The sequence below is a fragment of the Mirounga leonina genome, unplaced genomic scaffold, assembly GCF_011800145.1.
Source record: "Mirounga leonina isolate KUSES-001 unplaced genomic scaffold, KU_Mleo_1.0 Mir_127, whole genome shotgun sequence".
Taxonomy (NCBI): Eukaryota; Metazoa; Chordata; class Mammalia; order Carnivora; family Phocidae; genus Mirounga; species Mirounga leonina.
The window spans coordinates 15948033-15974474 of record NW_023270316.1 but is presented as its reverse complement, the minus strand read 5'-3'; the positions used below and the strand labels follow the sequence as shown (position 1 = coordinate 15974474).

Sequence of the window (26442 nt, the reverse complement as noted above, 5' to 3'; positions counted from 1 at the left end):
GGACTCCAGTATTCGTAGTAAAATTTAAAAAGTTGTTTGAAATTAGTGGAGTACTTGGCAACACACGTTCCCTGAGTGACACAGGTGCAAAAAGGAGGACCCAGGAGTTGGATACCTAGTGTATTATAAGCAAGAGGGAGGACAGTAACAAAAGGGAAGGAAGAACCAGAAAGCATGAGTGTGAGGGGCGAGAGAAATGGGTAAAAGAGAACGAAAACCAGAAGACCAGAGAGTGCTCAGTGACTGAGCAGAGAAGCATTGGGGTCAGGTTACAAGAAAAAGGCTGCCAGAACCATCCAAGGCTGCTTAATTCATGCCATGTTCGCTTCTCCATTAGATTTGCATAAGCTTATGCCATCAATCAATATAAATGATTTATATTATCAATTTGTTTTTTTGACATTATTCCCAAGAATGCTGAAGAACATATTAGCTGGGTTAGAAGGCAAATTTTTAGACAGCAGTCACTCTTTTTTTATCATAAATCTACCCTGGAACCCTACTCTCTCTCCAAGCCAGCGCATGGGTATCCAACTGTTCAATGGACATTTCCACTGAGCCTCTGACCTGTCATCCTATCCCTTTGAAACTGGACCCCTCATTCTCCTGGGGTCCCACTTGGCCATCATGCTTTTCACTGTCTCTTTGTCTCCATACCTTTTTTTTTGCTGTTCTCTCTTATCTGATATTCCATCTTCTATTCCATCCACACCTCCCACTCTTTCTTCTCTGCTTAGCTAACTCCCAGTAATCCTATAGGGCTTCAAAAGCACAGCTCCAGAAAGCTACCTCTGCTCCCTTGCCCCCACCTCCCCCTCCATACTCCCCACCACCACCCCCCCACAGGCTGATCTAAATGCTTTCTCTTTGAGGTCCCATTGCACTGGGTACATGGTTCCTGCTTAGTGCCCATCATGCTGAATAATAATTGCTGGTCTGCTTATTTGTTTTTCCATGAGTCTGGTAGCTGATAGGGACCTCATACATCACAGTTACTCAGTACTTGTTGATTACATGAGCGAATAAAGAAAATAATGCATCAAAAGTCAACAAAGTTAAGAGGTGAGAGTCTTTAGTTCTGTTGAGTCTTTCCCAGTTCTTCAGTGGTTTAGCCATTCAGGAGTTATGCTGCCATAAAGGATTGTTTCTGACCCATCTATTTGTAATCCCAATGGTGCTATTATAAGCATTCTAGTTTTTAATTATTTACTTTAATTCTCTAGCTTTTCTATATTATGCTGATGTTATTAGTTAAGCTTTAAAAATAAATTATCATTTTTAAAGCCCTTCTCTTCTCAATAAACAAACAAACCAAAAAATGTAAGCCCAGACCCAGTCTTCTTGTAGCCCAGGTGTTTGTAGGGAGGAATAGGGAAGAGGTTGGTTGTTCAGAAAATACTATTTTGTGATAAGGTTTAGAAAGCATTAGTTTCTTGAACACTGGATTTGGGTTTATTGATATGGATGTATATGGAATAAGGTCAGTAAATGCACAGCCTAATGCAAGTTTTGAAGAATGAATACACATTTTCTGGGTCAATTTTTAAAAATATGTTTAAGACTTCTCCATAATAAATGTATGTGAAGAAAAAGGGATAAATGTATACAATATGGATGCATACAATAGAAACATCTTTCTGCCAGGATGGGTTTATTCAATAAATATCCAGCAGCTTTCTCAGAATAGTCTGCTATCAGGGTAGCTGTTAGTCTTAGAGTTCTGACCCAGTTCCAAATAAGTAATTTTATTCTTCCTGCTTAAATTCCCCTACCATTGCTACTCGACACAGAATTCTTCTTCATTTCCAGTCCCATCTGAAGTGTTACTCCATCCTGAAAAACAGCTTCGCAGACCAGTCTAAAGGTGACTGCTTTGCTGTGATGAGTGAGGCAATTTTGCTATGTTAAGTGCTTTGGGGAAACAGCTCTTATAGGCCTCCCATAGAAATGCAGCTAATATTATTCAATGAGCCTTCCTTTCAGCCATTGTGCAGTGTGGCATTTTCAAAATGAAGAGGCCTTCCCCCATTGCAGTTTACTTATGTGATATATTCAAAATGGGCCCATTTCCCAAAGGCATCTGGGAGTATGTAGAGAAGAAATATGAAAGAAACAAAAATTAGACACAGATGAAGTTAAACAGCTAAGAGAGGTAGTTGTGTTGCAACTTCAGACCTTGATCTAAAACTCGGAATGATCGGGAAGAATGGAAAATAATCACACCAGGTAGCTCTCAGTACATCTTCTGCCGGGCTAAATTTTTTTTTTTTTTTAAGTACAGGCAAGTTAAGGTTAAATTTTATTTTTTAATGACATTGCAGTGTGAAGGCTATTGGTCTTAATTTGACTTGGAACATTAAACTGTCATGTGGCCCTCAGCTTACCTCCTTCCACATATTCATAAGAAATATGAGAAAGCAACACAGATGTCTAGATCACCAGGATGAGTACAGCACCCTCAGCATTTGGTGGTTGAAGGATCACTAGGCAGAGAGCTGCCCCGCTGTTGGCCCAACTGTATCAACTGAATGTCTATAGATCCTGTGCAATCTACCAACAAATGTAATAACAATCACAACCTCAAAGTAGTGATGAGCATAAAAAAATATTTAGAAATGTCTGAAACTATAATGCGATATCAAAATGTCTGTGATTTTTTTATTATTATTATGTTATGTTAGTCACCATACATTACATCATTAGTTTTTGATGTAGTGTTCCGTGATTCATTGTTTGCGTATAACACCCAGTGCTCCATTCAATACGTGCCCTCTTTAATACCCATCACCAGGCTAACCCATCCCCCCACCCCTCTCCCCTCTAGAACCCTCAGTTTGTTTCTCGGAGTCCATAGTCTCTCATGGTTTTTCTCCCCCTCCAATTTCCCCCCCTTCATTTTTCCCTTCCTGCTATCTTCTTCTTTTTTTTTAACATATACTGTATTATTTGAATCACAGAGGTACAGGTCTGTGATTCAACAGACTTATACAATTCATAGCACTCACCATAGCATATACCCTCGCCAATGTCTATCACCCAGCCACCCCATGTCCCCCACACCTGCCGGACTAAATTCTAAATGATAGCTCCAAGAGGTTCTTAGGGTAGGCAAATATGACCTAACTACAGAAATCAGAGCCTCATAGACTTTGGAGGAAAAGACTTTGTGCAAACTTATTGAATATGATTGCAGACAACATTTCAAAGATAGCCACATTTTTGAAAAGCATAGCAAGCAACACACTAAATATGCATAGATAGATCACCCATTTGTTTCTAGAATACATCACCTTGCTTTTTCTTTAAAATCACCTATTCATTGGCTTTTGGTGGCCTCGAATTAGTGTTCCCTTCCTTAGGAAGATCTCTGAGCCTGTTTTCAAGATACATGTTTGCTTTTAAAAAACAGTGGTATTATTGATTTATAAACACCCAGAGGTGTCTTACGGTTAATTCAGGTGTGTTAGCAGAAACAACTCGGGCACATGTCTCTCTACCTTGATAAGGATATAAATGGGAAGGCACTGTATACCAATTTTTGGAGTGTCGACTCTATCAACAAATAGTAGATACTCATCCTGATTTTTTTTCTATTTCTATCGTAAGCAAGCCTACATTGCCTCTGTCTTTTTATCTTAAAGCTTACATAGATACTTAAAGAAAATAAGAGAGAATTTTCCAGGAAAACATCAAGGTCTTTGACATTGGATGTTTTATGTGACCAAGATAACAAAGACTGACCTCACTGAGGGGCATCTCTCAAATTTTGCAAATTATTGTAATGTTTTGATTAATTCTGCAAGCATTTCTGGGACATTCACATTGACTTTTGAGTATGTATATGTTTTTAAATCTTTTTAAATGCTTAGAAGCACAGAGAGTAATGGTTACAAGCCTAGAAGTTGGAGTCTCACGGATCTAGGTCGGCATCCAGCTCCATTCTCGATATGGAAACTCTGGCTTCATTAAGTTGATTTTCTATAAAATGGGGCTAAGTACAGCATCTACCTCTGAGAATCCAAGGATTAAGTGAGATACTGCATGTACCACCTGTGGGAACATAGGAAGTAAGTGTTATCTGATGGCCGGGCAACAGCTGAACTACCTGTTTGCCTTCCAGTCTGAGTCAGTGGCAACCGGCTGATCCTCTTTGCATCCATACCTAAATCTTTCATTCCCATCTACTCCAGAGTCCGCAATCATCTAACAGGACCATTCACACAGCTTGTTAATACTGCCCCCAAATTTCAAAGTCCTGCTTCCCTTGCATTGCAGTTTCAAGTTGGATTTGGGACCTCTGATCCATGTTCCTCTGACTGGCTTTTCAGAAGTCACTGGTGGACTCCAACTGTTGTTGTTTTTGTTCTTTTTTTTAAGTTCTACCTTTTTATACCCAGTTGTCTTTCCTTTACCATTATTTTGAGAGGAAAAGTTCTTAAGAATGGAGCTAAAAGTCAAAGCCAAGTCTTTCTGCAACAGGGCACACAGCTCTCCATTCCTTCTACATCCTGCCAACATGGATGGCTTGTGCTTGCTTCCATGGGCTGCATTTTATCTGCATCCCCGTAGCTTTTTTTCCTCTGTGCCACCTGTGCCCTTCACTCTGACACTGACCGAACACCTCTGTCTGCTCTTGCCCGCTCCTTGGGTCAGACTCCTAGACCAGTGGCCCCGCCCCCTTGCTCTTTGGTTTATCTGCCAACTGCGCATATGCAGATGCTGAAAATGGTGCAGTTGCTGAAAATGATCCAGATGTTCCAGGATGCTCCTTCCGAGATGTCCTAGAGCAGTAGGTCCATATGGCTTTGGAACTAGAATGCCCATGAGATACCTACGAGCGGAAACATTTAACTTTACAGGTGGGAATGAATAACCTCAGTGTCACACTTGTAGGTTGTGGGGGAGGCACTGGAACCTACATCGCCTTTTTATGCATTTAAGCCCCTTTACAATCGCAAGGGAAAACAAACAATTCCTTTAATTTGAAATTTTTAAATTTAAAAATACAGTATCATCGTAAATGTCTGCCTTTTAAATGTAGGAGGTCTATGAAATGGTAGAATCAGAGCTATTTCTCTTACCTTCATTTAGCTCTCTACATTAAGAATACTTCTCCTTATTAAAGTATGAGCTTTGGGGTGCCTGGGTGGCTCAGTCGTTAAGCGTCTGCCTTCGGCTCAGGTCATGATCCCAGGGTCCTAGGATCGAGCCCCGCATCAGGCTCCCTGCTCCGCCGGAAGCCTGCTTCTCCCTCTCCCATTCCCCCTGCTTGTGTTCCCTCTCTCGCTGTCTTTCTCTCTGTCAAATAAATAAATAAAATCTTAAGAAGAAAATAATAAAAATAAAGTCTGAGCCTTTTGTATTTATCAGAAGAAATGTATGTTTGTTCTACCTCTTTTTTTTTTTTTTTAAGATTTATTTATTTGCGAGAGAGAGAGAGCGGGGTCAGAGGCAGAGGGAAAAGGAGAGAGAGAATCTCAAGCAGAGTCCTCGCTGAGCACAGAGCCGAATGTGGGCTCGATCCCACGACCCTGAGATCATGACCTGAGATGAAATCAAGAGTCCGCCGCTTAACTGACTGAGCCCCCCAGGTGCCCCTGTTCTACTTACTTCTTAAATGAATAAATAGCTGTCAATTTAAAGAAATCTTTCTTAAGATGGTAATCAGAAGAAATAGGTACAAATCAGATGTAGGAATTATTTATCTTATAGCAATGCAAAATTGAATAAGAACCCACAAAACCAACTATGATAGAATGGTTAGAGAAATTTAGAATGCACTGAAGACATAAAATATGGTGCAGTCACTAAAAGCGTTGTTTTCTTGGATATAGTGGGAGATATCTAGCTATGTGCTATTGAATTGAAAGTGAAAGGGGGAAACTGCATTTAGCCTAACCCCAATACTATTCATATTAGAATAACACTGGGAAGGAAGTACCAAAAATATTACCCATAGTTATCTCTGTCTTTGTAGATAGTAGAGGATTTTTATTCTCTTCTTTTTCCCAAATTTTATATAACAAACATACATAAACAGGCACTCAGTGGAAATGCCCAGTGTGCAGTTGGATATCCACTCCCTGGTTAGGAGAGAGTTGACATCCAGGGTAGATTTATGATAAAAAGGGACTGAGTACTGCCTAAAAACTTTCCCTCCAATTCAGCTAATAGGTGCTTCAGCATAAAAAGAAATCTAATAAGAAAATAGTTACATCTTTCTGAAAACCAAATAAGGGAAGTTACCTTTAATTTTATGGCTGATGTCAAATAGTCCTTCCCCAGTGATATGCATGTTCTGAGAACAGAAAAACCACTGCACTCTCCTAATCAATGAGATTACGTTTCAGTGGTAAGTTCTAGAAAAACCTGCACCCCAAACACTAATAAGAGAAGGCCCAGAAAGAGAAAGTGTGCACCCAGCTTGACTACAAGAGCATCTGCCTGAAGTCCCCAGCAGCACTTGTCTGCTTGACAGAGCCTTATGAAGAAGCAGAGCCAGAGTGGCGTGGTGTTGGTGCCCTTGGTGCGGCCCGTGACTCCCCTGCCTCACCCTTCTTAACTGCACACATACACGCTCTGGCCCACCCACCTGAGACTCAAGCAGGTCTCCTTGGCTAGCGTGGCAAGTTCAAGCAATTCCTTGATGTTAGTTCTGGCCTACTCCAAGCAGCACCTACCCTAACCACCCACAAGCCATGAGACCTGGGGCAAGCTCTTTGACCTCTAGGGTCTTAGCCTCCACAACCATTAAAGGAAATAATAGTACTTCCTACAGCACGGTATTGTTGTAAAAATAAAATGAAGCTCTCTGCCCTAAAGCTCTTAGAATAGTACCAGGCCCAGGCTCATTGAAAATGCTGCCTAAATACCCACTCCTTCTCTATCATGGACTTTCTTCTCTCTCTCTCTCTTTCTCTCCTTCTCTCTCCCTCTCTCTCTCCCTTTCCCCTCTCTCCCTCTCTTTCTCACTCTCTTCCCCTCTCTCCCTCTCTTTCTCACTCTCCTCCCCTCTCTCTCCTTCTCTCTCCCTCTCCTTCCCCCTCCCTGTCCCTCTCTCTTTCTCTCTCCCCCCTTTTTCCCCTCCCCCACCAGGTTAGAAAATGATCTTTATCTTCACCGTGGAGCATATGTTGAAGATAACTTGAAACAAGATGTAAAGACAGAAGAAATAATAAAAAGTTATCTTGCCATTTCACGGGGCAGATCAGAGATGAGATGAAGTCATCACCTCCCAAAATGGGTTTGTTTGTTTTTTTTTTTCTTTTCCTAAACAATCCAGCTCTTTTCTTTAGGTCTAGTGACCCATGATACAGGGCAGACTGCTCTTTTTTTTTCATTTTCCTTTTGGTTCACATGGCACTGAGCAACAAAATAATAAAAAATATATATTTTTTAATAATACCAGTACACACACGAGTAGGAGAGAAGGGCTCCCATTACTTGCTGAATCACTCACTAATCACTCTGTTCGGACCCAGCAGGGTATTCTGACAACACACCTGACTTTTCATTTATTTATTTTTTATTGGTTCTGGGAGAGGTTTGCGATTCATTCCATGTAGGTTGCAAGCCCTTGTGCTACAGGAACAAATGGTCTCTGGGGTTATTTGCTTTATTAACTTTTAGGGCAAAGGAGGGGAAAATAGGAGAATTGCTTTAACTGCAATATACTGGCAAAAAGTTTGGACTTTTTTAGTTTATTGACATCTGAAATGCTTTTGCTGGTTGTGTTTCTTAATGATAGGTTGGCTGGTTGTACAGAAGGAATCAGTATGATGGAGTAGAAAGAGCTTGTTGAAAGAACAGCCTTGCCATTGTGCCCAGCCCAATCACTAGATCCCTCATGCCCCTGGGACTCAGTGACCTTCTCTGTAAAATAAAAGGATCAGATCAGGTATTGTCCTCTTTCAGGAAAAGGGTTTATGACTTCATGGATGATGGTGAACTCAAACCTTTAGTATTAATTTTGTTGGGAAATGAAAGGACTTGCGTCTCCATAAAGATATGATAATCATAATATAAGAATAAAAATGCATTATGCTGTGGGCCCAGTGTTACATCTAATTCCCACAGTGACATAGGAGGAGCTCCCATGATAACAGAGGACACCAAGGATCACAACAGTGAAGTAATTTGCCGGGGGTCACAGAGCCTATGACTCTCTATGAGTGCTTTTTATGTTTGTCAAGGACAGTGCAGGATCATGGTGCCCACATTGAAAGAACACAGTCCCTGAGGGAGGCTTAAAGAAAAGCTTAATTGCAACAAAGAAAGAAGGAGAAAAATCTTAGGACAGAAATGCTCTATCTTTATCACGTATGGTTTCTTTTTCAATATTCTCTTTAAAAGTGAAGCACTTGTAATTTAGTGAATAACAAAATAGTAGGTAAGCACATCAATGCTATGTGAGCAATTTCAATGCCCAGTATATTGGATAGAGGGAGAAAGAACAAAGGTTTTGGTCCAAATAATGCTGTTTTTCTTCTTTGGGTTCTTGTTTCCTAAACTATAAAACCAACTGGTTGGCCCAAATCAATCTGCTAGATACCAAAACCCTGTGGAGGCACCAACAACATAAAGGTAAAAATAGTTCTTCAGTGAGAAAGATCTTAAAAAATTCTATGCCCCTTAATCCTGTAATTCATCATCAAGGCAAAGACGGTTAGGTTGATGTGAGTTATTTGGATGTTCCTAGCTACAAATGACATAAAAAATTATTCATATGAAGAATCAGCAATAATCTTTTTTAAAGATTTTATTTATTCATTTGAGACAGAGAAATACAGAGAGAGAGAGAGAGAGTATGAGCAGGGGGAGAGGCAGAAACAGGTTCCCCACTGAGCCAGGGGCCCAATGCAGGATCCTGGGCTCAAGACCTAAGCCGAAGGCAGACATATAACCATCTGAGCCACCCAGGCGCCCCAGCAATAAAAATTTAAATAAAGGATTATGGTTGGTAGTATACACTTTGATGTCCATCAAATTCATGATTTACAAGGCCCACTCTTTCTGACTTGTGATATAACTAAACATCTCGAAGATATAATATAGCATTGAGATGATGCTGGCATGAATATATTACATTTTTATGAAATGCAATGTATCATTCTACTAACAAGAAACCAACATCAGAAAATGAGTCCTGGAGATTCCAATTTCTGTACTGCGCTGGGAGTACTGGGGAATTATTTCTCCCACAATTTGCATTTCCTTTTACAGTGTAGAAGCAAAATAAACCTCTTTGTTTGCACTGGTTTCAGAATTAAATCAGTTTGTGTATTTGTTCTCTCCTCCTCTTCCTGGATTTGGTTTCAAAGTAAACAGTTATCTTCATTAAATTCTCTTTTATTGGCTTAAGTTCTTTAGTTACTGTAATTATTCTGGGTGGCTGTCCCTGTTTTATTTTTGTATCAAATATCTGTGCACTATTTTAAACTGCATTTAATTGGCTCATTTCCATTTTCTATTATTTACCTCACTTTGTGGTACTGATTTCTGTGGCTAGATCTGACTTCTATCATGGTCTGGTTTGTATATATATATTTTTATGTAAACACTGTACAGGCTTGGCAAAATTTTTTAAAAAATCATTAATTTGGTACTTAGTGAATGTGCTCAAATTATAGCGAAGAAACAAATATGACATTTATCACAGAGATTGTTTTGAAAGTTAATGGCAAACTTGGACTCTTGAGAAACAACAGGAATTACCTTGTTTGGTAAAGCCAGATATGTCAACAGCATTTTTTTTTTTTTTAGATTAACCTAGAAATGACCTCTGACAGAAAGAAAACCAGCCATACTTTTCAATTTCAAGCTAAAAGATCTAAAAAGTTATTTCTACCTAATAAAAAAGTACAATAAGATTCTAAATTCCCACAGAAACTCTTCATCTACCTTATAACACATCAAAAGCCACCAAGGGGCTATTTATCCTGCAGGCCAGCACTAATAAAGTTTTGCAGGCATTTGTGATGGTGCACATAACAGGGGAATAGACAGGCGGAGTTTTCAGGCAGGGAGGAGGAGAGTAACTTAGCTTTTAAGTTTCGGGAAGAAAATACAGACAGATTTTTTTTAATTGTTCCAATAATTTATTTAATAAATGTTCATTTCACAACTCTTTGGATCCCACTCTTGTTCTAGGGTTTGGGACAACAGAAGGGAACAACAAAGATGAAAGACATGCCCTCTTGAGGATTACAAAATAGTGGGAGAAAGAGGGACCAGAGCAAATATAAATGTAATAATTCAGCAAGTATTAAGTGCTGTCAAGAATACAGCAATCAGGGACGCCTGGGTGACTCAGTCGGTTAAGTGTCGTCTGCCTTCGGCTCAGGTCATGATCCCGGGGTCCTGGGATCGAGTCCTGCGTCGGGCTCTTTGCTCAGCGGGGAGCCTGCTTCTCCCTCTGCCTGCTGCTCACCCTGCTTGTGTGCTCTCTCTCTCTCTGACAAATAAATAAATCTTTTAAAAAGAGAGAGAGAGAGAGAGGGAGAGAAAGAGAGAATACAGCAATCAGGTAAGAGTGTCTGGGAGTTTGTAGGGTCTTTAGAGAAGGTTTTTCTAAGAGATGGCATTGGGTGGAGACCAGCAGAAAATAAGATATGCAGATATTTGGGAGAGCGTATTCAAAGAAGAAAGAACAAACCATAAACTCACAGGCCCTGAGACAGGAGAGCACCTGGCCTACGTTCACAGAACAGCAAGGAAGCTAGTAAACAAAAATGTGAGTGGAAGTAGATTAGGTTCAGAGAGGTGAACTTGGAAAGGAGAAAGCTTGCATAATATGACACTAGACCAAGAAAACCTAGACAAATGAATGATAAATTGGACTATCAAAAACTTAAAATTTCTGCAGAGCAGAAAACCATGAACTAAGTCAAAAGATAAATAGCAACTAGTGAGGGAAAATGGTACTTCATGTCACCAAAGGGCTGGTGTCTTTACGGTATTTTTTTTTTTTTTTTTTTGGCAAAAGACATTTCCTTATATCAATATGAGTTAACAACCCAACAGAAAAATGCGTGAACAAAGATTATGAAGGGAAAAAGCAATAGAAATGGTATCTAAGCATATTCAAGGATGTGCAACCTTCCTTCAAATGAGGGAAATTCAAGTCAAAACCACACTGAGGTGCCAATTTCTCACCCTATCAGATTGGTAAACATCCAACTGTTTGATCCTAACAACATGTAAAAGTTTGAGACCTAGAGAATCAGATGCTGTCGTGTATTGCCTTCGGGAATGTAAAATAGGTACAGCTTTTACAGAGAGAACTTTGGCACTATCAAAACTTTAAATGCCAAAATATCTTCGACCTAGCAGTTGAACTTCTAGGACTTAATCAACAGACTTATTTGCACATGCATTATATGAATTTTGTGCAAGGATACTCACTGGGGCATTATTTGTAATAGCAGGAAACCACAGGACATGTTGAGTAGTGAGGAATGAATTTGAAGCAAGGGATGGAGTCTGTGATTATGAGCCTCTTTTCAGACTTGAACCTTTGGAAGTTCTTCAGCAGGTAACATGAGAACAAGGCGGCATATAGGATAACTTGTCCGCCATTGGATTTCAGGATGGATTGCCTGTGTGTGGGACCTTGGTGACAACATCAGTGTCACGTTCAGAGCTCTGATGGAACTCTGGGGGGGGAGGGTCCCCGTGCAGGGGGCAGGACCACCAGGGGAGGTAGTAGACAAGGCTGCTAGGTGGGCTTTTCTTAGCCTGGCTAAGAGGTTCCGACTTTCTCCTGAAGGCACTGACAACCTTTAGCAGAAGGCAGTGACCTCAGCTGATGTGCATTTTTAAAGACAGTTCTAGCAGGGCGCCTGGGTGGCTCAGTTGTTAAGCGTCTGTCTTCGGCTCAGGTCATGATCTCAGGGTCCTGGGGTCGAGCCCCGCCATCAGGCTCCCTGCTCAGTGGGAAGCCTGCTTCTCCCTCTCCCACTCCCCCTGCTTGTGTTCCCTCTCTTGCTGTGTCTCTCTCTGTCAAATAACTAAATAAAATATTAAAGAAATAAAAGAAAAACCAAAGTTGGTCGCTATGGAATTCTGATGAAACAATAAAGTAGATTGTGCTTATAGATTTCATTTTTCAAAAAGCCAACTATTAGGACAAACTTAAACGATTTAATGAGAACTTTGAAATGAATGTTTTATCTTAATTCAGATTTCTCTCAAAAGGAGAAAAAATGGTTTTAGTGTTCAAAAAAAATTGTTTTAATGTTCGTGTGTTTCACATTTGTCCCTTCAGAAAGATCCTACATGCCATGGATGTGACCAGCATGCAGGCTTCCATACCTTCCCCCTCCCACCCAAGACTCCATAGTGATACAGTGATAGTTCTTAGCAAGTCACAAATACTGATTAGGTCAAATTGAGCTTATTTTGATCTGTTTTCTTAGCTTTCTTCTTTTTTTTTTTTTTTTTTTTTTTTAGCTTTTTTGAAGTACACCTGACATATAACACTGTGTGAGCTTAAGGTGTACAACATGTTGATTTGATAACACGTATATATGAAAAAATGATTATCACAATAAGGTCATTTACATGACCTCACATAGTTACCCTTTTTGTGTATGTGATGAGAACTTTCAAGATCTACTGTCTTAGCACCTTTCTAGTATTCAATACAGTAAGTATTTTTAGCCAGAGTTGCCATGCTGCATGTGAGATCCCCAGATCTCATCATCTTGTAACTGGAAGTCTCTACTTTTTGACCACCCTCACCTGTTTCCCCCAAATCCCCTCAACTGAATTTTCAAGATCATTTCTACTCCATCGTTATTTAGGAAAGGGCTGATAACACCTCATTTAAAAAGGAAGACTTTCTCTTGTCTCCTGTAAAACACATTGAAAATCATTCCCTTCTAGGTTAAAATCAGTAGCCCTCAGTAAGATCATTTCCTTATATCTCTGTTTCTCAAGAAATAAATTAAAAATATATATCTGATCATAGGAAATCCTACTTAATATTTCCATCTTAGAGGAACATAAACATTCAGCAGTCCCTGCAGCAAGATAGTTTTTAATCCAGTGCCATCCAGAGATCAGAGATAATGTCTAGCTCCTGTGTCAGAGCTTTTGCTCTTCACAAAGTCAAATACTTAGAAAAAAAATCAGAATATTTGCCTTTTTACAAACCTGCTCTCTATCTCTCTCATGCTCACATCCCAAGGGAATCATGTATCCTAGTCTGAGGCTAGCTGGTATGTGTCTCGTGTACCATAGTGCTTTGCAGACTTAGAGCAAATTCTTTTTGTATGTTCCCTTGAGGGCAACATTTTATTTTTCTTGACCATTTTTGTACCTGTAAACTAGGGTTATATCATAAATGTTAAATTTGTCAAATGTTAATAGACTAGAATTCTGAATATTTAGGTCCTGTCAAACAAATATTGGAAAAACATCTGAATATTTTATAAATAGTGTAAATATTTGGCTGCCCTGGTTTCCTATTGCTACAAAATTAATGGTCCCCAAATTTAATAGCTTAAAATGACAACCATATTATTACAAATCACAGGGCAGTAGGTCGGTAATTCAAGTAAGATTCAGCTGGCCGATTCTTCTGCCCACCCCCACAATGGTGTTGACTGGGGTCACTAGATGGTAATCCACTGGGAGATGGGTCTGGAAGGTCCTAGACTACCTCACTCATATGTCTGGCACCATTGCAGGTGTCCTAGCCCCACAGGGCCTGGCTCTAACAAAAATACCAGAGGTTGCATGGTTTAAACAGCAAACGTGTATTTCTCACAGTTCTGGAGGCTGAGAAGTCCTAGGTCAAGGCACCAGGAGATTTGGTGTCTGGTGTAAGCCTGCTTCCTTCCATACACAGTCATCTTCTAGCTGTGTCCTCACATGACAGAAGGGGCCAGGGAGTTCTCATGCCCTAATTACTTCCCAAAGGCCCCCCTCAAGTAGCATCACTTTGGGGATTAGGTTTCAACATGTGAATTTTGGGTGGACACAAACATTCTGTCTGCAGCAGCAAGGATGGCTGGAAATCTGGGCCCAACTGAGACTGTCACCTGGAGTGCCCCACACATAACCAGTCCGGCATGGGGAGCTCCAAGCAGAGTTTCACGAGAAATCAAAAGTGGAAGTTCTAGTCTCTTCAGTACCTGTCTGGAAACTGGCAGTGACAGCAGTGACAGAGCCCACCCAGATTCAAGGGGATAGGGCATAAACCCCACCTCTCAATAGGAAGGACATCAAAGACTTGCTAGTCATCATTTATTGGCAGAGGGACACATCCTGAGAAAAGATACAGTCTTGTATCTCTCAGTAATGAACTCATCCATCACAAGGCAGCTATTATCAAGACATTGATTTAGCCTACAAAAGAGCACCAGCTATACAGCTTAAAGTCAGCCATGGGCCTGTACTCTCTTACTCCTCGCATCAATTGCTGTCAACACTTCCACCAAAATTTCCTGCAAGTGGGTCCTCTCTTTTCCACTTCTGCCCAGAGGTAGGGCCTTGGATTAGCTAACCTTTGTGGAGAGCGAATTGTGTGCCAGGCATTGTGCTAACAACTTCCCAGGCACTATCTGATTTGCTTCCTTGTACCACTGCTATTAGGGAGACGTGGTCATGATGAACAGAATGGGACTCCGTGGCATCCATTATGTCTCTGGCATTTAATGGAGGGTCCTAGATGGAAACACAAGCACCTGACTCCACCTAACCAGAGTCAGGTCTCCTCACTCTTAATAGGACAGTCTGTGCTTAACTTGAGCAAAATGCCTTGGCTCAAAGGTGCAGCTTTGCCTGCAGCCCAGCGCCTCACCTTTGGACGCACACCTTCCGGCTGAGCTGCGACACACGCCCCCTGTCCTAACACAGTCACCGCATCTCGTGCCTCAGAACCTCGTACTGTGATACCAGTTACTTCTAACTCATCTAAACTTCATCTCCACTTAGAAACAGAAGTTATGTGTACTGCTGGAGGGAGACAACAGCCCTTTGTTTAAAGAGATACAAAACTATGACGGTACAGGAAATATGTGCAGAAGGATCAGCTGATCATTAGCGGACATGCTAGGACTGTCCTGGCTTAATTGGCCATAGATAACAGCTCCAAGAGTACAGTTAAAAATAATGTTCCAAATATTTCAAAATATAAAAGGCACGGAGATAATTAAGACAGAGTAGGATGGCAGCCTCTGGAGTAAGTTATGGCTGTGTTGTGACTTAACTGATTGCAGAGAAACTTACCAACTATTGCCTTGGTGTCATAAAGGTATTGGGAGGAGAGAGAGGGATGGCTTCCTTCAGGCCCAAAGAAGAGGGAAGGGTTTCCTGACCTGGAGAGCTTAACTGATGACAACCTTGCCCAGCCGGTGGGAGGCTAACCAGTCAGGCAGGGATGCTCTTGGCTGCTCAGTGGGCTATGCGGACGCTCTTACCATCTGAGGTCTCGAGTCCAGGGAGACTGGCCATTCGCTTCCAGACCTACACGGTGTCCCAGGACTGAACAGCTCTGGTCTCACTGCCACGTTCTCCTACCATAATGTATCTAAACTAGACTGCCAAAGACGGGAGCTGTAAGCCTGCTCCTTTATAGTGGAAATGCAAAATACTAGAAGCATTTTCTGAAGAGCTGCTTTTCCTTTTGTGGCCCTGGGCAGTCCTGTCGTGGATATTTAGAACAAAAGGGGAACTGGGCAGAGGGGTGATTGTATCTTAAGGAACATGTTTTTGTTTTGTTTTCGTTTTTATTGAGATATAATTGATGTGTAATTGACTGTATTAGTCCAAGGTGTGCAACATAATGATTTGATACATATATACATATATTGAAAAATGATCACCACAATAAGTCTAGTTAACATCCATTATGACACATAGTTAACACATTTTTTTCCTCGTGATGAGCACTTTTAAGCTCTCCTCTCTTAGGAAATTTCAGCTGTGTGAAATAATATTATTAACTACAGTCAACATGCTGTACATTACATCCTGAGGACTTATTAACTGAAATTTGTACCTTTTGACCTCCTTCACCCATTTCCCTTACCTCCTAATCCCTGCCTCTGGCAACCATCAATCTGTTCTCTGTATCTATGAGTTCAGGTTTTTTTAGATTCCACATATAACTGAGATCATATAGTATTTGCCTTTCTCTGTATGACTTATTTCACTTAACATAATGCCCTCAAGGACCATCCATGTTGTCACAAATGGCAGAATTTCTTTCTTTTCTATGGCTGAATGATATGTATATCTCACATCTTTATCCATGCATCTGTTGATGGACAGTTCATTTGTTTCTGTGTCCTGGCTATTATAAATAATACTGCAGTGAACATGGGGATGCAGATATATTTCAAGATGGTGATTTGGTTTCCCAGAAATGGGATTGCTGGATCATATGGTAGGCCTATTTTTAATCTTTTGAGGAACCTCCATACTGTTCTCCATAGTGGCTGCACCAATTTGTGTCCCCACCATCAGTGTAAAAGTGTTGCCTTTTCTCCACTTCTGTAGTCGATGAGCACAATAATCATTACTGCTCTTTTCCATTATTATTATAACATAAGATCTACCCTCTTAACAAATTTTTAGGTGTAGAACACAGTATCTTTAACTATATGCACATTACTACTCTTAATGATGATTCTGTGGTTTTGAGCCAATCCACATTGGCTTTTGAGTCTTCAAAGGAGAATTTAATTTACTTAGTAAAGTAATTATGTGTATATAATTAGTGTATGTATATATATACTAGTTTCTATATATATTTATAAGGCGTACAACATAATGATTTGATACATATATATTGAAAAATGATCACTAGTTTATATATAAATAATATATAATATATATATAAACTAGTATACATTATATATAAACTAATGTGTGTGTATATATATATTATTTACATATATATATAAAATTAGTAATAGCCTAAACCACATAACAGCTTAAAGTAGAATATTCTGACAGCTGATCTAAATTAAAAGAAAAATAAATAGATATCTACCTACATCAAAAATGTATCATCTTAAATTAGCTTTTATAACAAAGTAAATGAATTGAGATAAAGAATGGAAATACATGGGGTGCCTGGGTGGCTCAGTAGGTTAAGCACCTGCCTTCCACTCAGGTCGTGATCCTGGGGTCCTGGGATAGAGCATCGCATCGCGCTCCCTGCTCAGCAGGGAGTCTGCTTCTCTTTCTCTCTCTGCCCCTCTCTCTTTCTCTCTCTCAAATATATAAATAAATAATCTTTAAAAAAGAAGAAAAAAAGAATGGAAATACAGGAGCAAGCAATTTGAGTAAATGTGACCATTTGGTTATGTTTAATATGCAGGATCATCAATCAGACTGCCTTTTTCCAAGGCCACATAGGCAAGTGATCTGGAGAGGCTCGCCCTGAGCACTTTTACCGTGATTAGAGTCTAAAAAGAGGAGATGCATTTGCAAACCCAAAAACCTAACAAGCCAGCACTATGGTGGGGAAAGAGCCAGGAACAAAAAGACTGAAATCACCAAAGAGAAACCTACCTGCTTTATGATAGGACCCCATAATTTCAAATTGTGACACTACAGTAAGTCCTTAGCATCCAGTGCAAACACTTGTCCTTACTACCTAGAGCACAGTGGTTCTCAGACTTCCCAGAGAGCCAAAGGTATCACTGCCTTAAGTCAGCCCATTCATGTCGGATGAATATACCGCAACAGACCAGTACTCTTTGTATTATGATTTATACAAATACGTATGTAAAACACAAAGTTAAGGATCCCATAGTTTCGGTTTCTTTAAGTGCATTTGTTGAATAACTCCATTGGGCCAATTCTTTTTCCTGTACAAGGTTTTTTATTCTTCTAACAGAATGCACCCATCTAGAGAAACTTGTTCATTCATCATAATTAATCGTCATCAAAAAACCTGTTGGAAAGTCTAACGGTAAAGGGGATTATTTTTAATAAACATACAAAACACATATCGAAACATAAAAGAAATAGATCAGCTCTCAGACAATAATTAGGCACCTTTTAAAACCCTCAAGGGAAAAACATCTTTAATATCAAAATACTACAACCCCATAATGTGCATCCTCCCTCCACACTGTCAGATAATTAGGTCAGTAAGATGCAGAGAAATCGTTACTTTAGTTATAAGATCCTGCTGTGATGTACACAGATAAGTCTGCATTATCTAAGGAAAAAAATCAGAAAATTTGTTGTTAGGGGTTCTTTGTGAGTCTGTTCACACTCAAAATCTTTCCCATGGTAAGAATTCTATGGGACAGAGTACCGGGGGTGGGGATACATGTGGAATACAGGGACCTCCCTGAACGCATTCACTCTGGGGGCCTTACACGAGGGGTAGAGCAGAGACTCAGTTCTGGGATCTGGTACAGAAGCCAGTGGGTAGTGTTAAAGCTGATGTTGTTCACAAAACCTAGTGCTCTTTAGAAATGTGAATCTTGTGCTCGCTTCGGCAGCACATATACTAGAAATGTGAATCTTGGCTTCCCAGAGAGTACTGTATCCTTCTTACAAGTATTCGTCTCTCTTAAAAGGTTTCTAATCTGCCTAATTCATAACTACTTATAACCCTGAAAAGATTTTGGTGTTGGACTTTGATTGAGCATGCATAGTTGGATATGTAATAAAAATAAAGTTTGGTTTCTTCATACTAATACTATAAAATAACTACTATAAAAAGCATTTAACATTAATAATATATTTAGAAAGCAAATTATATGATATATGGATGGTATATTTCCAGTTGCATGCTTAAAATATTTATGCATTGAAGAAAAAAAGCAAGGCATATACAAACTATTCTGGGTGTTATTCTGGGAAGTGGCATTATGGGTGTATTTCTCTCCTTTGTTGTTGGTTTTTTTTCTGTATTTGTAAGTGTTTGATAATAAACATGTATTATTGTGAAAGAAGGTAAATGTTTTACGATTGGCTCCCAAAAGCTTTAACAATTGAAAAATTTGAAATCTAAGATTGGAATCTATATGTTAAAAGTCTAGGCTGCTCTGTCTAATATGGCAGCCACTAGTCTCAAGTAAATATTTAAAATTATATTTAAATTAGGGCTCCTGGGCAGCTCAGTCAGTTAAGCATCTGCCTTCTGCTCAGGTCATGATCCGTCCTGGGATCGAGTCCCGCATCAGGTTCCCTGTTAGCGGGGAATCTGCTTCTGCCTCTGCCCCTCCCGTCTGCTCGTGGTCTCTCTCTGGTGCTCGCTCGCTCTCTCTCTCTCAAATAAATAAATAAAATCTTTTTAAAAATTATATTTAAATTAATTAAAAGCTAACCAATTTATTAACAGTTTAATTCTTCAGTCATACTAGCCACATTTTAAGTTTCATTAGCCCCGTTATCATCATCACAGAAAGTTCTATTTGACAATCCTAATGGAAGCAGGTTACCAACTGAGCCCTGAGTACTAAAGACAAAAGTGAGCCAGTTTTCAGTGGCACAGGAATGGGCATATGCCCCTCGCCATAGACGCTGAGAGACTTCTCATCAGCAGTCCCTTTTATACACCTCACCAGTCTGAGGCCAGATAAGCTCAGAGGTTTTTCCCCACAGGCATCCTGTTACTTAGTGATGGAGCAAGGATGAGAACTCAGCGCGACCAGCTCCTCAGGCAGAGCTCCTGCCAACATATCACTATGACCATCTCCTCCAGAAAACCAAAGCTTCCCAAGCAAGACTTCAGCTCAATTCAGCACAATTTCATGTCACAAACATTTTTTGAGTGCTTCCAGTGTGATAGGTACCATAATAAGCCTTCAATATATAAAAGCAAGTAAGAGACGTGTCTCTATCCCCAAAGGAAGCCGAAGGGATAAAACGGAAGGGCACAAAGTAGGGAAAGGTATGTTCTTGGGAAATCTAGAAGTGCTCCACCTATCATAAATAGGTTTGTGTAGGGTCTCCACGTTTGTGCACCCAAATCCACACGTTAGCACTTCTTCTCCAACATTCTCAATTTTCCTCACCCTCCAGAAGAAAAGAGACTAGACTCCATTTTTGAAATGTAGCCTATCCTCGCCCTAATATTGTTTTGTTTTTATTTTTGTTCTTTCGGTTTAACTTCACATGGGATAGTTAGAGACACTCAACAATCTTAACATGAACTAATTTTCTCACGTTTAGGCCTGGTTTTATATATGCAAAATAATTTTAAATCTTGAAATAAAATGAAATACTGCTTTGATATTTAGTCATCCATCCCATTTCAGATTATATAAAAGCAAATAAAAATTTTGAGTGAATGGTTATTTTTCAGCCAGTTGTGTTGGAACTGTTTAAACACAGGTTAACAACCTGGAACCCTCCGTCCTCATATAAATCGTGCTCCTGTATTTTAACAGATGCGATGCTCTTGGTGGCAGAGCGACTGGAAGGACCATTCAACATTGAGTCTGTCATGGACCCAATAGATGTCAAGATCTCCGAAGCCATTATGAACATGCAGGAAAACAGCATGCAGGTGTCTGCAAAGGTATTTGCATTAGTCATATTTCTACGAGTAAGGGAAGTGCAGTAATCTAAAAATGAAGTAACTAGATATGTCGGCTGGGATTATAAATTCTAATACATTGTCGGAGAGCTTTTCCTATTGAGCTGCAAATTTGCTACTTCATTAAAAATGTCCAACAAAATGGCATTGAGAAAGGAAGCAATCTTTTCGTTCTCAGCTACTCAATCATGGAATTTCAGAGAGCCCCAGGTAGATTGACTAATCCCTCACATTTGTGGGCAATTTGGGGGAAATTTTCTTTCTTATATGTTTGAAATTTCTGCACACCCTCAACCCATTCTCTCTCTAGGAAGTTCTAATTATATCTTCAGCTGTGCAAACCGGCAAATGTCCTATATGTTCAATCGTAAATAATTAAACATTTCATCTGACTTTCTTTTTTAAGACTATGGCATAACCTTCATTAATGAATATTCAGGGAAAAATGCTCCTTTGTATGAAGTCAAGCACACATTAAAAGAAGAAAAGTACATTTTCATAAATCATGAGACAGAGCTTCTGAGATTGCAGCTGCAGAACACAAATACCAGGTTCCCCATTTTTATTTGTCCCCCACTCAGTTAAAGATAAACAGGACCTGCCTTAGACAAAATTGAGAAGTTTGCCAAGGATCTCCAGGCTGTTCTTCATTGCCCCTTTTGCCCGCCAGGATAACTGCACAAAGTCCTTATGTTCTTTTTAGTGGTCTCCCTGTCATGACACACTAACCAAATCTGTATCAGTCCTTTAAACCTGGTTGGTGACTGAGTGATTGTATTTTAATTGAAAGTCATTCACACAAAAATATGTCAGGCAGAGAGATGCATGCTTAGCTCTCTTCGATTTTTAAAATCCTTTGTGAAAGAGATTTCAGATATAATCAAGGAGGAGGGGATGTGTGAAGGCAGGGGGGGAGTTACAGCAGAAAGAGAGCCATGGAATCAGACTAGGTTTCCGCGGCTGAGTCTGAATCAAACCAGTTTGGGGCTTTTCGGGGTTAACTGGTAGGAAGTAGGGTAAGAAAGAATCTGGCCTCACTTTCTCTCTCATTGAGAGAGGGACAGGTCAAGAGTTTTACAGGCCTAGCTCTGAATTTTAATGGGCTTGGGGTAGCCTGTGTAAAGGATTACCACCCATTGGGGAAATAGCACATTTGGGGGTTCCACGAAAAGCTATTTTCTTCCTTTCCTGGGAAAAAATAGCAATCATTTATTCCTCCCAAATCTATTGCCTAGACACGGATTCATGTTGTTTTAAGAGGCCACCAGCCCAGCAGTGCTCGAGTAACCAGGTGCTCAGCTTGCTGATATACAAAACAGCCCTAGAGAAGAGGGTGTAAAAAGCACTCGGACAAAAGTGGTTTGAGACCACCACACACTTCTTAGAAGGATCTTCACTGGAGCACGTACATACGTGTTCAAGTTATTCTATTGAAAATTCTCTAAGAGGTCAGATGGACTCTCTTTATTACCAGAATGTGGATGAGACATTTTTGTGGAATTTGTCCAACTACATTATAATAGGAGGGTTGTTAATAAGGAATGTGCTTTTTAAAAAGACACATTTCTTTGTAAAAAATGTCAAAAATCAAGAGTAGAAATAATATAGGGCATGTAAGGAAGGGTACACTCACGTGAGAGGATATTGTATAGCAGGTCATAAAATAACAGGACAAAAAAATGTCAAATGAGCTAGAAACAAAGAAAGCATATCTGGTAGTCTTGACACAGGGCAAAGGGGAGTGAGTTAAAGAAGGAGGGAGGGCGCCTGGGTGGCTCAGTTGGTTAAGCGACTGCCTTCGGCTCAGGTCATGATCCTGGAGTCCCGGGATGGAGTCCCGCATCGGCTCCCTGCTCAGCAGGGAGTCTGCTTCTCCCTCTGACCCTCCCCCCTCTCGTGCTCTCTCTCCCATTCTCTCTCTCAAATGAATAAATAAAATCTTTAAAAAAAAAAAAAAAAAGAAGGAGGGAGAGGAGAGCAGCCAGGCTCTGCAGGACAGAGGGATGGGAGACAGGCTGCAAAGTGGAAGAGGGTTTGAGGAAGGACCAAAGCCAGCCTCGAACATAGTGGAGAGGCAACAGGTGGTTGGAATTTGGATACATTTAGCAGGAAACACCAACAGGATTTGCTGATAGAATGGGTATATTCTCCAAGAGGCTTTATTGCATGGAATTTGGAAACAGGTAATTTTCATTTTCCATTTAAGCCACATCCATGAAATTATACACGAACTAAAGTCTAGAATCTACATTTTTGCTAAGAACTGGAGGGTTGTATCCCCCCCCTTTTTTTTGAGTAGGTTCCATGCCTAGCGTGGAGCCCAACTCAGAGCTTAAATTCACAACCCTGAGATCAAGACCTGAGCTGAGATCAAGAGTCAGATGCTTAAATGACTGAGCCACCCAGGCACCCCATGTATTTTTCCTTTTTCAAGGGAACCCTCAGTCACCATTGATAAACAGTCTCACTGAATTAGGAGTTCTAGATGTCCACTTTGGCTGGAATATTTGCATAATGAGGCTTCCTTAAATTCTGATAAGGCTTTGAGTGAGGCCAGAAGTTATTTCCTAATTGAGGGTAGGGGTGGGGGTGAGCAGACATCCTGAGAGTTGTAAAGCCTACAAATTAAAATGACTTTTTATTCTAGGACATGATTGGCAATTTCTCCTTGGAAAATCATTTACCTTATTACACCATTGCTGTTAGCAGTCATTCCAGAACCTTTTTCAGAAAAGCAACGGTGTTTATAACTGTTAGATCATATGTTAAATGCTTACTTCAAAGGACTACACTGTGCTATATGTGGTTTATATTATGTAATATTTATAACAGTATTTGTAATGAGCTAGAACCTCCCCCCTTATTTTCCAGATAAGGAAACCAAGGCTTAGAAAAGTTAAGTAACGTACAGGGGCCTCATGGTGCATAAAGAGCGCATAGAGGAGGGTTCTGATGACAGGACCCACGTTGCCAGATCACTGCATTATAACAATGAGGGTGTCTCCGAAGCCAGTCTCACCCAGGGCGGAGTTCAGTAAATATTTGCTGAATAGATCAAGTATTAGGAGAAAGTTCAAAGGCTTTCAGTAAAACCTTCCTGAGAAGCTGAGGACACAGGGTGGCAAAGCCAAAAGGACTCAAGTTGTCTGTCTTTCTGTCCGATTCCCTTCATAACTCTACCTACTGCTTCCCACCATGCCCAATTCTAATGAAATCATTCTCTTATCAAGCCTCATTGCTTCCAGCCTTTCCTGAAGTTGTAGTAGTACAAAGGATAAAAGTTACTTTCGTCTCCCTCTCTCTATCTGGAGGCAGAAGGTGAACCCACCACGGATTCAGATACGAAATTCCCCTCCTCTAATGCCGTTGGCTCTCATCAAATCTGCAGGAGAACAGCTCATTTTTTGTACCTAGTCCCTGATCCTGATTTAGTGGGATTTACCCACCAATGAAAAGATCTGTCCCCACCAAGTATGCTCCTGCTCCAATCTTGTCTTAGGGCTGTTTTTATACATACTATCAGATCTTTTTCCTCTCCTATTTAGCTCATAGCTAAACTGTTAGCTGTAAGGATTACTGACATTCCTTCCAAAAAATACATTGGCTAGGGGTGCCTGGCTGGCTCAGTCGGAAGAACATGAGACTCCTGATCTCAGCGTCATGAGCTGGAGCCCTGTGTTGGGTGTAGAGATCATTTAAATAAATAAACTTAAAAAAAAAATACATTGGCTATGCCGAGTTGTATAATCAGGTTATAAAATTTTGGTAATAACATTATGGCACTTATTTCAAACTCTTGGTTTGTGTATTCTTTGTATAACATGATATTATATGTTATATAATATATATTATATATATCATTATATATGTGTATGTACACATTTTTAAGGACTGGAAACAAAAGCACATTAAGACTTCGGACAAATAATCCCCTAGTAACAATGATAATCATCATGGCCACCAGTAATTGAGCACCTAGTATATTCATTCAGCAAATACCCTATTATGTACCAGGCATGAGGAATACACTAGAAGACAAAACAGATCCTCGGCCCCATGTCAGTCTCTTTCTACGTGTTTTATATATTTATTCCAAACCCTTGCTGCAATCTTGTAGAGCATCTTTTTCCTGATTTTATAGGTAAAGAATGTTAAATTTACAGGAATTGAGTAGCCTTCCTGGGCTCAGGCAACTAACAAGGGGCAGACTTGGGATGACCCCTACAAATGATCTGATCCAAAGAAAAAGACCTTCCCAGCATGCCACTGTTCCCTCAATAAGTATCTTCCCACCTAGTCCATATATACTTCAGCACTGGAGGACCCAGCCTTCTAAAGGAGGGCTATTGCCTAAAACACACTACAGGGAATGTTCTGATGAGAAACAAGTGCTGTTCATTCTTCAAGCCCCAACCAAGCTTATTACATTCACCAACTTCCCAATCTTCATCACACACAGGAAAGCTCCCTCATTATTCTACCACTTCTGTTACCCACCCAAGTGAAAGAACTTTGCAGGCATATGGAAATTCCCCAAGGGAAGAGAGGGCAAAACTTGCTGAGTCTCTGCCTGTGAAATTCAGATGTGTTGATAGTCTCCTTCTTATCCTATCAGAGAAGATGAAACTGATCTCACTCGATAAAATTTAACTGTATTAGGAATAATTTCAAACCTAATCCAGGAAAAGATTGGTTTGTCAGATATAATCTAAATTAAGAAGGAAGACTTATTAAATTCCAACTGAAACCATCCATTCAATTAATACTTATTACAGACGAGGGTAGAACCCATTATGGAAGAGTAGGGTGGCCTCCAGGTACTTAATTTTCTCCAGACAATTCTTTCTGAATCTATAGTACTAATGAAGATGAGAGGGGGAAAAAAAGAAAAAGAAAAGAAAAAAGCCTAAGAGGATGGAAAAGAGAATGTAATAATATCTGCTTCTAGCTAGTGGGTCTTAGTCTCCTCATCTGTAAAATGAAGGGTTCTTTGAAATGTGCTTTTCCAGTTCTAAACAGTTAACAGTATTATGAACATTATCTCTTCACTACTGGTTAGGTTTCCTTTTCTAGCATCCAAATATTTTTCTTTTCTCTGGATCTTTTTTCTTTCAAAGCATACAGGCATAAATGATATCTTGGGAATTTGCATGTAGAAAATATCTCCTTTCAGATACAAAGACATTGTTTAGAATTTAGCTCAAATAAATATATTTTTATTCCAGTAGTGTTAGTCTTTACTTTGAGTTCCTAGGTTATGCGTGCCCTTCTTAAGGCAGTAAGCATATTATTTCTTGTGTTGTGGTTATTTGCATACTTCCCTTCTCCTTCCCAAGATTATAAATTATTTGAGAACAGGAGTTACATCTTACTTGTGCTTGCATTCTACAGAAAGCCATCCTAACATGTTTTTACACATGGAAGAAACAGTGTATTTTGCTGAGTTGAATTTGGAACATGAAAGTATAATGCCAGAGAGACTTCAACAATAAAAAACAGAAAATAACTTAAAATATACTTGAAGTCAGCCTAGGATTCTTTACAATAACACAAAGGTTATAAGATCAGATTTTGGCATCAGACAGACCTCAGATTTGGTTTTTACTAGTTGTGGGACTTGGGGCAAATTATCTGTCCAAACACAATTAACTCACCTGAAAAAATTAGGATGCTAGTAGTACCTACTCATAGGGTCATTTGAGAGTAAAATGATACCATCCGTGTAAAACGCTTAGCTATGGAATATATCCAATCCAACCCACTCTTATGAGTGAAATATTTTAATTGCTGTTGTTGAAATGTCTACGATGTGTGAATCCTAAAGAACATAGACTGGCTCTCTGGTTTTTGCCTCATCCATGATGGTCTGCGAGCTTACCTTTAGCATCTCAGATCAGAAGAGCAGTTGGGTGATATACACGCCTGCA

The 26442-nt window shown here is 39.9% G+C and overlaps 1 protein-coding gene across 2 annotated transcripts in view; it reads left to right on the top strand.

Moving 5' to 3' along the window:
- GPC6 (glypican 6) overlaps positions 1-26442 on the top strand; it is a 1077286-nt gene that overhangs the window by 953853 nt on the left and 96991 nt on the right. For both annotated transcript variants that reach the window (XM_035003189.1, XM_035003190.1), the window contains exon 5: positions 20367-20497. In XM_035003189.1, coding sequence (XP_034859080.1) covers positions 20367-20497 — 131 coding nt within the window. The remainder of the gene's footprint in view (positions 1-20366; positions 20498-26442) is intronic.